The following is a 12,738-nucleotide window of genomic DNA, read 5'->3' on the forward strand; positions in this document are numbered from 1 at the left end:
TCTACACGCAATCGGCATGCAGGTGTGGAATTGCTTAGTTTACATGTGGGGCAAAAGATTTAAATTATTCACCCAAAGAAGAAACCTGGTTCGCTGCTGAGGTATCTAAGATTTGCAGCAAGCCAAGATCATATGAAGTTACAACCTAACAAAACGACATTGAGGAGGAACAGATGTCAACTAAGGAAATTGTTCAACTGCATCTTATCCAATACTCCAATAATGGCGAGAACATGTTCGCGGGTGAGGTCTGAGAGTGACATTGTGGAAGACCACTGTGAAAACGACCAGCACAAACATAATGTGCTGTATACCCATATGACAAGTCAAGAACATGGTAGTGATGATTCTCAATCTCAGAAGAGTTTTACTGTCATGAGGTCCAGGAATATTAGTAAACCACCTATATACTTTAGGGACTCTTAAATGATGGTCGGAGGTCTGCCTTTTCTGTAAATAGTGTTCACAACAATCCTGTTGTGTTTTGTGATTTATTCTTATTGTGCAATGTTCTACTTAAGGAAAAAGGGGAACGTTGTGATATTGCTTTAAAGGAATATGTAAATAGTGAGTGTGCATCATCACTGCAAGAAATGATGTCATACAGCATGTGACACTGTAAGAGGAGTTGTGACCTCTATTCAGATGTACATGTAGCGTTCTCCTGTAACTTGTATATAGTATTATGCGTCTTCAATAAAAGGAACCCTAAGTATTTATTACCATTCAACAGTGATAGGTAAGTTTGTGTGAAGAACTCAGTAACACAACATACTCCTCCAGATTTTCTGCAGTATTGAGCGCTCAGTGTCTTAGTAAGTTTCCCTTTTAGAACCACAGAACCATAGAAATGTTATGGCACAGAAAGAGGCCATTCAGCTCATTGTGTCTGTGCGGGCTAAAAAAACTAGCCGCCCAATCTAATCCCACCTTCCAGGACCTGGTCCGTAGCCTTGCAGGTTACAGCACTTCAGGTGCAGGTACAGGTACCTTTTAAATGAGTTGAGGGGTTCTGCCTCCACTACTGATCCAGGCAGTGAATTCCAGACACCCACCACCCTCTGGGTGAAAAATATTCCCTCATGTCCCCTCTAATCCTTCTACCAATCACCTTAAATCTGTGCCCCCTGGTAATTGACCTCTCCGCTAAGGGAAACAGGTCCTTTCTGTCTACTCTATCTAGGCCCCTCATAATTTTGTACACCTCAATTAAATCACCCCTCAGCCTCCTCTGTTCTAAGGAAAACAACCCGAACCTATCCAATGTTTCCTCATAGCTGCAATTTTCAAGCCCCGGCAACATCCTTATAGATCTCCTCTGTACTCTCTCCAGAGCAATACTCCAGCTGTGGCCTAACCAGCATTTTATACAGTTCCAGCATTACATCCCTGCTTACCTCGGCCAATAAAGGAAAGCATTCCATATGCCTTCTTCACCACTCTATCTACTTGTCCTGCTACCTTCAGGAACCTGTGGACATGCACTCCAAGGTCTGTCACTTCCTCTACCCCTCTCAATATCCTCCCATTTATTATGCATTCCCTTGCTTTGTTTGCCCTCCCCAAATGCATTACCTCATGCTTCTCCAGGTTGAATTCCATTTGCCACTTTTCTGCCCACTCAACCAAAACATTGATATCATTCTGGAGTCTACAGCTATCCTCTTCACTATCAACTACACGGCCAATTTTTGTGTCTTCTGCAAATTCCCCAATCATGCCTCCGACATATAGGTCCAAGTCATTAATATAGACCACCAATGGCAATGGACCCAACACTGAACCCTGTGGAATGCCACTGGAAACTGCATTCCATTCGCAAAAACATCCATTGACCATTACCATTTGTTTCCTGTCACTGAGCCAATTTTGGATCCAACTCACCACATTCCCCTGTATCCCATGGGCTTTTACTTTTCTGACCAGTCTGCCAAGTGGGATCTTGTCAAATGCCTTACTAAAATCCATGCAGACAACATCCACTACACTACGCTCATCAATCCTCCTTGTTACTTCCTCAAAAAATTCAATTAAGTTAGGAAGACATGACCTTCCCTCGACAAATCCATGCTGACTATCCCTAATTAATCCATGCCTTTCTAAGTGACAGAATTGTCTCTCAGCATTGATTCTAATAATTTGCCCACCACCGAGGTCAGACTGATCAGCCTATAATTATTTGATCTGTCCTTCGCACCTTTTTTAAACAATGGTACAATGTTTGCAGACCTCCAATCCTCTGGTACCTCATATGTATCGAGTGAGGATTTGAAGCTGATCCTCAGAGCATCCACTATTTCCTGAAATAAAAGCAAAATACTGCAGATGCTGGAAATCTGAAATAAAAACAGAAAGTGCTGGAAATACTCGGCAGGTCAGGTAGCATCTGTGGAGAGAGCAGCGGAGTTAACGTTTCAGGTCTGTGATCTTTCATCAGAACCCTCTGTGCCCTTCACACTGTTTGTATCCCAGTTGATATTAGGGTAGTTGAAATCCCCATCAATTATTGCCCTATTGTTTTTGTACTCAGAAATTTGCTTGCATATTTGTTCTATCTCCCTCTCACTATCTTGGGGTCTATAGGACACTCCAAGTAGTGTGGCTGCCCCATTTTTATTTCTGAGCTCAACCCATTTGGCCTCATTTGATGATTCATTTAGCATATCATCCCTCCTCACAGCTGTAATTGATTCTTTAACCAATAATGCCACACCCCCTCCTTTTTTATCCCCCTCTCTATCCTGCCTGAAAACTCTATATTCAGGGATGTTGAGGTGCCATTTTTGCCCCTCTTTAAGCCAAGTTTTCGTTATAACAATGTATCTATGTATCTATCTGTGCCCTCAGCTCATCAGCTTTCTTTGCTATACTCCTTGCATTTAAATAAATTCCTTTTAACGCTGCCAAATTCCTGTGCTGCACACTTTTTAACCATTGTTTCTTCTGTCTTTGAGTCACTTGCTAATTTTCTGCCTCCCATTCCCTGCCCTGAATTTTTCCTATCTGAAACCTATCTTCTTTATCCTGAAAGAAGAAAAGCACAAGGGTAGGGTTGTGGTGATGGAAAGGGGGGAAAGCAAGAGTTGCATACTTGCACCATCTGCAGCTTGTAAATCAGAAGAGAGTGTGGGATGAGGGGTGGGAAGTGGGACGTGAGAAGGAGGATTAGGTAGGAGGATATGGTCATCTTCAATGGTTTCAGCATCGCTGCTGGTCAAGGCCTCAGTTGCAGCCACTCTAATGAAGGCGAGCACCGTCTCCTCCATGGGGTAAGGACATGCATCCACACCAGTTAGGTACCGCTGCTTCTGATTATGTTTCAGCTTGTCTTGCAAGAGATAGGGAAGTGTGTCAGTATGTGTGGTGCAATCTGTTTGGGTGATGTCGTTGTGATGGTTGAATAGCTGGCATTGTTTGCAATTTGCAAGATATGAGTGCGAAGCTTTCAACAGTGCTAAGTAAGGGTGAGGTAAAGCTATGAATATTAGCGATGAGTCATGGTTGATAGAAATTGTTGGTAGGTCAATGATGAGGTGTGACGTATTGAGCAGTGTGTGAAGCTTGTGGTGCAGTTGGTAGGGTTTGGCATTTGAAGATACATTCACTGACCTTAATCACTTTTGTGAGCTCATTGCATTTTCTGTGGCACTGCATCCAGGTCCTCAGGGTTTCACCTCTGGCATTGACCACTGCAGCTATCTGGTCCCAATGCCTTCGAAGAGTTTGTCTGGAGAGCCTCCTAGCCCCCCTGTGGTTAGATTACATCTCTCTTCCTCTCTACTTCCTGTCTGTACTAAGACCTCCATTGCAGCGTTAAAAAATCTTGGTGCCCGTGCTATGCCAGATGCCTTTATTGAGTGTTCCCCACACCAAAATCACTTTTAGAATGATGACTAAATGACCAAAGCGTCTCCTACCTGGAGGTGAGAAGTAACACAGCTTTACCTTAAAAAGCAGCTTAGTGAGGAATACTAAAAAGGCAGCATCCAGAGCCTGTTTCCAGCAAACCAGAAGGCACGTGCCCTGCTGTAGAGTTCTGCATCCACACTATACAGCAGTGAATTAGAAGTGATCGACTGACTTCAACTGAACTTTCAACGAAGAGTGAAATCTACAATCACCTCAGGTCTACAACCAACGAGAACTTGATTTCCCAGAGAATTCAACAGGTTTACCGTGACCTCCCCTGAAACCTATTCCCCATTTATAATTACTTACCCCTATTTTCCTCTCTAACTATCTCTTCTTCTGTGTGTGTGTGTGAGTGAATGCATGAGTCGATGCAGTTGCGACAATTCAGGATAAGGCATATTGTTCAATAAATAATTAAGTTTCTGTTTTAAACCTACAAGAAAACCTGTTGCTGTCTGTTTATTAAAACGCAAAGGGTTTAAACCCAAATAACAAAACACACTTGCAGTGATCAAATGGGAGTTAAACCCAAACCTCACCACATGGCTGTAGCATTAGGCAGCAGCATCCTGCAATCATTGTTAATATTCTTTTTAAAATTATTTCATGGAATGTGAGCATTGTTGGCAAGGCCAGCATTTGTTTCCCATCCCTAATTGCCCTTGGGACGGGTAGAGAGACATGATAGAGCAGAGAGACATGATAATTTCAGCTGAACCATAGTGACAACAGTTGGATTTCAAGTTGACTTCTTCATACATCTACAAAGTTGGATGTAGCACAGAGATCATGTGTGTCAAGGGGAATTTTAAAGTTTTCGTATTCCTTGTGTGCTTTTGAAAGATCCCAAGAATGTGGTATGGAAATTGTCTTCTTTGTTGTACCTGGTCAATGCTCATTTCTGAGGTTCACTGAAGAGAAAAATAGGGTGGAGACTTGTTGCATCAGGTCCTGCTCCCCACATGTCTGCCTGGCTTTTTGGGGGCTCCTTTTTCTCACTGATCCTATTCCTGGCACGGCATAGCTCTGGGGTAAGTGTTATAGTGAGTTGGGACAGGGAAATCCAAGATTGGAGGATGGGTAGGAGCACCATCAAAAAGATGGATTGGCTCATCATTTTTTGGTACGTTCTTTTCCCCTCTAGATGATCTTAAGAACTCTGGGCATTCCTATGAGACATTAATGGTAACAGCCATGAGATTAGCTGCAGGCCTCTCAAGTCTTTAACTTCACTCTTGTTTTTGCCCACAGATTCCAATGCTAGACCATGTCACTAGAGGAGTTTGTGCCAGGAATGCGCTGGGGCTGTGCATATAACCAGGGAGAAGAAACTGTGTGCATTTCTTCTCTCACAGGGACAGAGCACTGCAGGTACATTGTGCCTGCCAGATAATAGGTCCAGAGGCCCAACAAAATAATTCTACCTTGGTAAGCATTGATCTTTTCTCTGTAAAACATGACTGTGAGCCTTTGCAATTCTTTTGCTTATGTTGTATTGTAAATACTGTCAAAGAGTGGGAGGCCTCAGAGCAAGAATAATTTTTTTTTCAATATTTAAGCCCCTAATAGTTAATACTGTTGTTAAATTATTACCATTAAATTAAGCATTGAGCTTATTATCGAATTAAATTTGGAACTTTTTCATTTTATATTTCAGACCATCATTAGAACATTCAACTTCTTCTCAGTTCAAATTTTTAAAAGTTAAAGTAACTCACTCGGTTATTTTTTAGATTACTATTACATTACACTTTTGTTGCCCTTTTCAGAAATAAAATGTGATACTACTCTATTCGGAGATATACCTGGAAAACTGTCTGGGCATGACTGCCAGTACTGGGTACCTCATCTGGAATTTGGCCATTATCATCAAGATCTGCAAGTCCTACACTGTGGTGGATGACAGAAATAACACAAAGAAAATAAGGAAAATTTTCCTCAACACCAAACTAGACTTCAGTGGGATTTTTGGCATTAGCATTGAATTTCAGGGGTTGGTCAGTCAAATGGTATCAAAAACAACCTTTTTTTAAAAAGAATGGTGGATTCAGTCCACCTAAGCATAATTTCAAAATAGGAAAAAAAAGTGTTTCAATCTCCAAAAGAGACTCTCCGATAAATCTTATTTGCCCGTTCACTCACCCTAAATTGGTACAAGTCACTTCAACAGGCCTGTAGTCCTTTTATGGCACACCACCTCTTCTATTGGGGCTTTCCGAATCTCAGGTCTGTAGTATCCATTGGCTTCATAATGTCCCCCCGCATTGTCATGGCCACTGTTGATATCAATGGTTTGGCACAGATCCATTTCCAAACCCGCACCCTATACCACCTGGAAGGACAAGGGTAGCAGGCGCATGGGAATACTATCACTTCCAACTTCCCGTCCAATTTGCACATCATCCTGACCTGGAAATATATCGCTGTTCCTTCATCATCACTGGGTTAAAATCCTGGAACTCCCTACCTATAGCACAGTGGGAGAACCTTTGCCATACAGACTGCAATGGTTTAAGAAGATAGCTCACCACCATCTTCACAAGAGCAATTAGGGATAGGCAATAAATGATGGCCATATCCCAAAAAAGATTCTTTTTTAAGTCAACAGCAAATTCACCCTTCCTACCAAAATCTGGGAGTGTGAGGATCATTGGAAGCAAAAAGCTCTGTGATGAACGTTTAACAATAACAATTCAAATTTCTCAATATCTTTGCACTAAGGATTTCAATATTTCTGAAATCAAATACCATATTAAGATCTCAGTCTTTGATCCTGCAGCATAGTTATATAACAGTTTTCACTGTTTTAATCCAGATGCCAAAACCTGAAGGAAATAATTAATATGAATAGGAAGGAAAGCAATATAGCTGACACATTATTCCAAAAAGCATCAAAAAACAAAATTAAATTAGAAAATCAAAAATGATTTAAATGTGTACAACAATGGCATGTTCATCTCAATTATCTGCAGATCTGAATGTCATCCTTTTTGTCTGCAGAATCTGTTTTCTGGATGTAATTGAATGGCATTTGATGCAGTCTGGAAAACAAAGATATTAGCTCTTAATAAAGTTATTTGAAAGTGGAACTGTGGACCTATTCTTATTAATCCATTATTTGAAAATAAGAATATTACTGATGAATGTCCCTATTGTTGATATTTATTGGGAGTGCATTTAATCAAAGAGCTTGATAAGCAAGTTTCATGCTGAAGAAATAAATGTGTTAAACAAAAGTGCCTAAACTACTGATCGAGGCGAAACTCACGAGAGATAGAAAGCAACATGCTTTGATGAATAGATGTTCAGACTGGTAACTTGACTCTATTCTTAAGGACCACAATGACTTAGAGAAGCAGATAACTTACTAAGCAGTAACATACTGGAAAATATGAGCAATACCTGCCATAAGAGTAAAGTAAATTTTAGTCCATAAGGCTTTATCTCAGTGTTTAGATGTTTTTCAGTAGTGGTATATAATCCTCAAATGAAAGGCAAGGGATTGAAAGTATTATCTTATGCATTATGGGAAGTAAAGATGGTCACTTGATAATCATAACCCTGCTTATTGGAAAAATCTACCTGAACAGATTGTAAGGGACAGAGAAATTAAGAATGGAATTGAAAGGTCGTTCATCTGTGATGAACTACTGCTGAAATCAAATACCATATTAAGATCTGTCTTTGATCCTGCGGCATAGTTATATAACAGTTTTCACTGTTTTAATATGGCGCAGTTGGGCGGCACAGTGGCGCAGTGGTTAGCACAGCAGCCTCACAGCTCCAGCGGCTCGGGTTCAATTCTGGGTACTGCCTGTGTGGAGTTTGCAAGTTCTCTCTGTGACCGCGTGGGTTTTCGTCTGGTGCTCTGGTTTCCTCCCACAGTCAAAGACTTGCAGGTTGATAGGTAAATTGGCCATTATAAATTTCCCCTAGTATAGGTAGGTGGTAGGGGAATATAGGGAAGGTGGGGATGTGGTAGGAATATGGGATTAGTGTAGGATTAGTATAAATGGGTGGTTGATGGTCGGCACAGACTCGGTGGGCCGAAGGGCCTGTTTCAGTGCTGTATCTCTAAATAAGTAAAATAAATAAATAAATAAAAAAGCAAATTGTAAAAACTGAATGGAAAATTACAGAATCCAGTATCAATCATATCATATTTCTATATATTCAAGACTCCAGGATATCTGGAGGATACTTTTGACTTTTGGTTGATAGTGTAAAGCGGGTGATATTGACTCAGCCGCCCGTTATACATCTCTCCCAATTTTCATTTCCATGAAAAAACATATTAGAAGAGCCTTGTCTCCTAATTTTATCAATACTCTAATAGTCTGTGCTAATCTGAACTTTCCTTTTTGCTCCTCCTAAACCCCTTCTTCCTTTTGCATTCACTCTGGTTTGAAATAAAGACATTGTACCCGCTAATCATTATTCTTCAGAACCTCATAAGTGGAACTTCTTGCTTCCTTCCATCATCTCTTTGCCCTGCAGTCCTCAGATTGATGTAAACGAATAACTATTTCCTCATTTATCTTGTCTCCTGAAGTGTCCACTACCTTGCCACCCGCTTCGCGGCTCATGCTATCTGCTCCCCCATCATTAAATTCGGGGCCTGCAAGTTTGTAAATAGCATCAGGTTGAGGATAGGAGATTAAACAATACAAATAAAAATACGGCAGTGGTTAGCCTCGCAGCTCCAGCGACCCGGGTTCAATTCTGGGTACTGCCTGTGTGGAGTTTGCAAGTTCTCCCTGTGAACCGTGTGGGTTTTCGCCAGGTGCTTCGGTTTCCTCCTACAGCTAAAGGCTTGCAGGTTGATAGGTAAATTGGCCATTATAAATTGCCCCTTGTATAGGTAGGTGGTAGGGGAATATAGAGAAGTTGGGGATGTGGTAGGAATATGGGATTAGTGTAGGATTAGTATAAATGGGTGGTTGATGGTCGGCACAGACTCAGTGGGCTGAAGGGCCTGTTTCAGTGCTGTATCTCTAAATAAATAAATAAAAATAAATACTGAGGGAGCTGGATAGTTTGGGAAGGTAGACTTATCAGTTGCAGCCAGCATTTAATATGGACAAGAGTGACCAGGGAAGGGAAATAAACAAAGGGATTAAAAACTAAATAGATAATAGGATATAGGGTACAACACAGGACGGGGATTTGTGGGTATTGGCACATTGAAACTAACAGTGTGCCGAGTAGTGACAGTAAGGAAAGTTAGCAGAACCTTGGGAGGTGTAGCTAAAGAACTGATATTTGTATATGGTCACATCTAGAGTGCTGTTTGGAATTCTGGTTGCTATACGACAGCAAAGATATCCAGGCTGTGCAGAAAAAGGCAATCAAGCAGCTGACGATAGCTGAGCTATGAGAGGTTGAAGAGTCTAGGTTTATTTACTCTGGAGAATAGAAAACTTAGGGGAGCATCACTCAAGTATTCAAGATCCTTCAGGGAAGCGACAACTTGAACTTTGCTAATTTCCTTGAGATTGTTGAAGACTGGAAGACTAGGGAAGACGGGTTCAAGCTTAGAAAGGGGGAGGTGTACAGAGAGTTTAGATTTAGAAGGTTGTGAATATATGGAAAGGACTCCCCAGGCAGACAATAGAGGGAGATTTGAGGTGATTATAGGTGTTAGTTTTAGAAACAGGCATATGGGCTACAGGGAGACTTTTTCTCGAGTTCTGTACTTCCCTTCGTTTCTGAGAGGACATTTACTGCACTGCACGATTAAGTAAATTGGATATGTTTTCTCATCCCACATATCCTCGTAGCCTTACTCTGTATTTCCTTCAAAGTCCTGTTGCAAAAGCGCTTGACTTTAAGAGAGTGTATTGAGAAATTGTGGAAGTGGCAGTGAGATTTTTTTTCTTTTGAGACTGTAATCCCCTTTAAGTGTGTTTGCTTTCTCTTAAAGGCGTATGCCTTGCTATTGGAGGGATAGGGAGTTCCTTCGAATAGGCCGTCTAATGTGACACTGCAATGCCTTCAGCACCCATTTGCGACGCTGGCTGACAGATAAATATATGAGAGCGTGAGGGTGCTGCCTTTAAGGGTGAGCTCGTTCGGCTCTGCTGTTCACCGCTTCGCCTCGGTCCTGGCTGTGCGCCGCGGCAGGCAGGCGGCAGTAGTAGTCTCCCCATATCCTGCATCCCAATGCCGGCCGTCTCGAGTAAAAGCGTCCCTCAGCAGCAGCAACAACAGAAGAAGCAAGCGGGCCGTTCAGCCATGGCCGCCGGCGACTATTCCATCAACCTGACGGTGCAGCAAGTGTTGAGCCTATGGGCGCACGGTACCCTGCGGCACTTCACAGGTAAACAGAGACATAGGGAGGGCGAGGAGAGGGGCAGCTGTAGGGGATGCATTGATTATGGGGGTGTGGGGACTGAAGTGAAGTGATTGCAGCCGCTGGAAAGCGGGAGGCTGAGGTTGATCCAGGCCGCGAATTCAAGTGAAGGCATTGGAAAGATTCTCCTGAGATCCCAGAACAGTACGAGAAGGCTGGTCAGTCCCCCGAATACCTGGTTCAGTCACAGCAGGAAGAGTTCCTCCGCAGCCCGAGTTGTGAGCTGTCTGTCTGTTACATTATGTAGCAATTCAATGTAACAATTATTTCGAGTTGTGACTTGGAAAGCTGAGGGCCGCAGTGGGATAAAACCCGGAGGGGAAACGAACCTTCTGATGCATTAAAACTAACATTACCGATTTAGGAGGCAAGGTTACTTGAGGTTAATTGTGCAACCAGGTTAAAAATCGACATTTTTGAAATGGAGGAAATACGTATTGTTTTAATATTTCTCACATCAATTGGGGGGAAATAAAACGATCATTGTTGAGTACACTGTCGTTACATCGGAGGGGAAAGACTTTCTCAGTATATTTTTAAAAAAACTTTCCCGTATAAGAACGGTAATGTGTTGAGCAATACTGAATAAAGAGTTAATTACATTACCTACAGAGTAAGGGGTAGGGAAATAAGACACTGTCACATGAATTATAAATCGTTACCAATCTGCCAGTGGGATTGTTCTTTGTCCCTGGCAAATGACAGTATCGCATACAATAGTAGTCAGATTGACTACTATAATCAGATGCCATTTAGCAACCACTTGCGCTATGTAGAGTGCTTTGAGATGGGTCAGGCAGAGGTTGGTCTGTTCAAGACCTGAAGAGAAATCTTTCTGTTGTATTTTACAGGTTTAAAATAACTTTAATTGCAAGTTTACTTTGAATTTTCTTAGACTCTGCGGCAAGGTAGAATGGAATTTGATGTATTGTAGTAAATTAGAAATGTTGTTCAATACATTCCATTCACGCGGCTAAATTGGAATCCGGATGTGTCTATTCATGATGAAAAGAGTAATAGACATTGCGCATGTGATCTGAAATAAAAGCAAGAAATGCTGGAAATACTCAGCAGGTCTGGCAGCATCTGTGGAAAGAGAAGAAGGGTCACTGACCCGAAACGTTAACTCTGCTTCTCTTTCCACAGATGCTGCCAGACCTGCTGAGTATTTCCAGCATTTCTTGTTTTTATTTCAGATTTCCAGCATCCGCAGTATTTTGCTTTTATTTTATGCGCATGTGATCTGTACGTACTTGCAGGGTATATGCATATATACCTCGAACTGTATTTTGGTTTTTAAAAAAGTGAGATGAAAAGCAGGGTGACGTGTTTTTGATCACTGTTTCAAATCCTTCGTTTCAGGATGGCAGTAGATGTTTGAGTAAAATTCACGTGATGTACATTTCCATGTATTGTGCTTTCCGCTAAAATTTGGGCATGTGGTGAAACATCTGTGGCTAGTCAGCAATTTTTACTGGGCAACGCTAATAGCGCAATGCACATGTGTGTTACATGAAAGTGACACCATTGGCAGCCGTGCCTTCGGCAGCCTGGGCCCTAAGCTCTAGAATTCTGTCCCTGAGTGCCTCTACCTCTCTCTCTCTCTCTCTTTCCCCCCCCCCCCCCAATCTTTAAAACTTATCCCTTTGTCCAATATTTTGGCCACCATCTATCCTAATATATCTCCTCAGTGTTAAATTTTGTTTGATAACACTCCTGTTAAACACCTTGGGATGATTTAAGTTAACCATACTATATAAATGCAAGTTTTATTGAAGGTTGAGAATTTGTTACAAAACACAGGAGTGAGAATGACTTATGGATATCATCTCAGACACCAAAATGCGTTGCTGCCTTGTAAAGTGTTGCAGAATTTACTCTACTTTCTATTTTTGTTTGTATGTTTTCTTTGCAAATATCTTGAGAGCAGCCGGTGTTTGGTCGCTGGTTATGTTCCACATGATTAGACCAGACGTGATCATAGAGATTTATTTTACTGACACAAGGAATACTGCACCTTCCATGTTATAAATAGAATACACGTTGGCAAAAAAACACAACTGCATCATTTGTGGGGGAGGGGTTGTGCTAAATAGAATTTTTTTTTTAAATGATGGAAAGACACAATGGAATCCTGGTTGTTTTAAAGCAGCTTAATCTCTGTTGTAATACTGACCTGTTGTAGCTTTATCTTGCAGGATTTCATTTGATGAATTGCAGCTTGTTTCATTTCCACATTATGCCTTGAAAGGGCCATCACAGCATTGTATTTCCCCATGTACAAAAAGCTGTTCAGTCCCAGTGACGATCTCTCGTTAGATTTGGTCACCAAAAACAAGAGTGTTTTGTTGACTTTGATACTTCCCCCTGCCCTTTCAGATGCCAACAATTCCCTTAACATAGTATTGGTGTACAGTGGAGTATTTGTGCCTCCTAGATATTGTACATGAACTAACGACCTATAGTTCAGTGTC

The 12,738-nt window shown here is 41.6% G+C and overlaps 1 protein-coding gene across 1 annotated transcript in view; it reads left to right on the top strand.

Moving 5' to 3' along the window:
- The first annotated feature begins 9,848 nt into the window (after positions 1–9,848).
- Positions 9,849–12,738, top strand: part of tmem170b (transmembrane protein 170B) — a 91,667-nt gene continuing 88,777 nt past the window's right edge. Inside the window, exon 1 of the mRNA XM_068058168.1 lies at positions 9,849–10,231. Coding sequence (XP_067914269.1) covers positions 10,075–10,231 — 157 coding nt within the window. The 5' untranslated portion in view covers positions 9,849–10,074. The remainder of the gene's footprint in view (positions 10,232–12,738) is intronic.

Source organism: Heterodontus francisci, chromosome 2, assembly GCF_036365525.1.
Source record: "Heterodontus francisci isolate sHetFra1 chromosome 2, sHetFra1.hap1, whole genome shotgun sequence".
NCBI classification, from domain to species: domain Eukaryota; kingdom Metazoa; phylum Chordata; class Chondrichthyes; order Heterodontiformes; family Heterodontidae; genus Heterodontus; species Heterodontus francisci.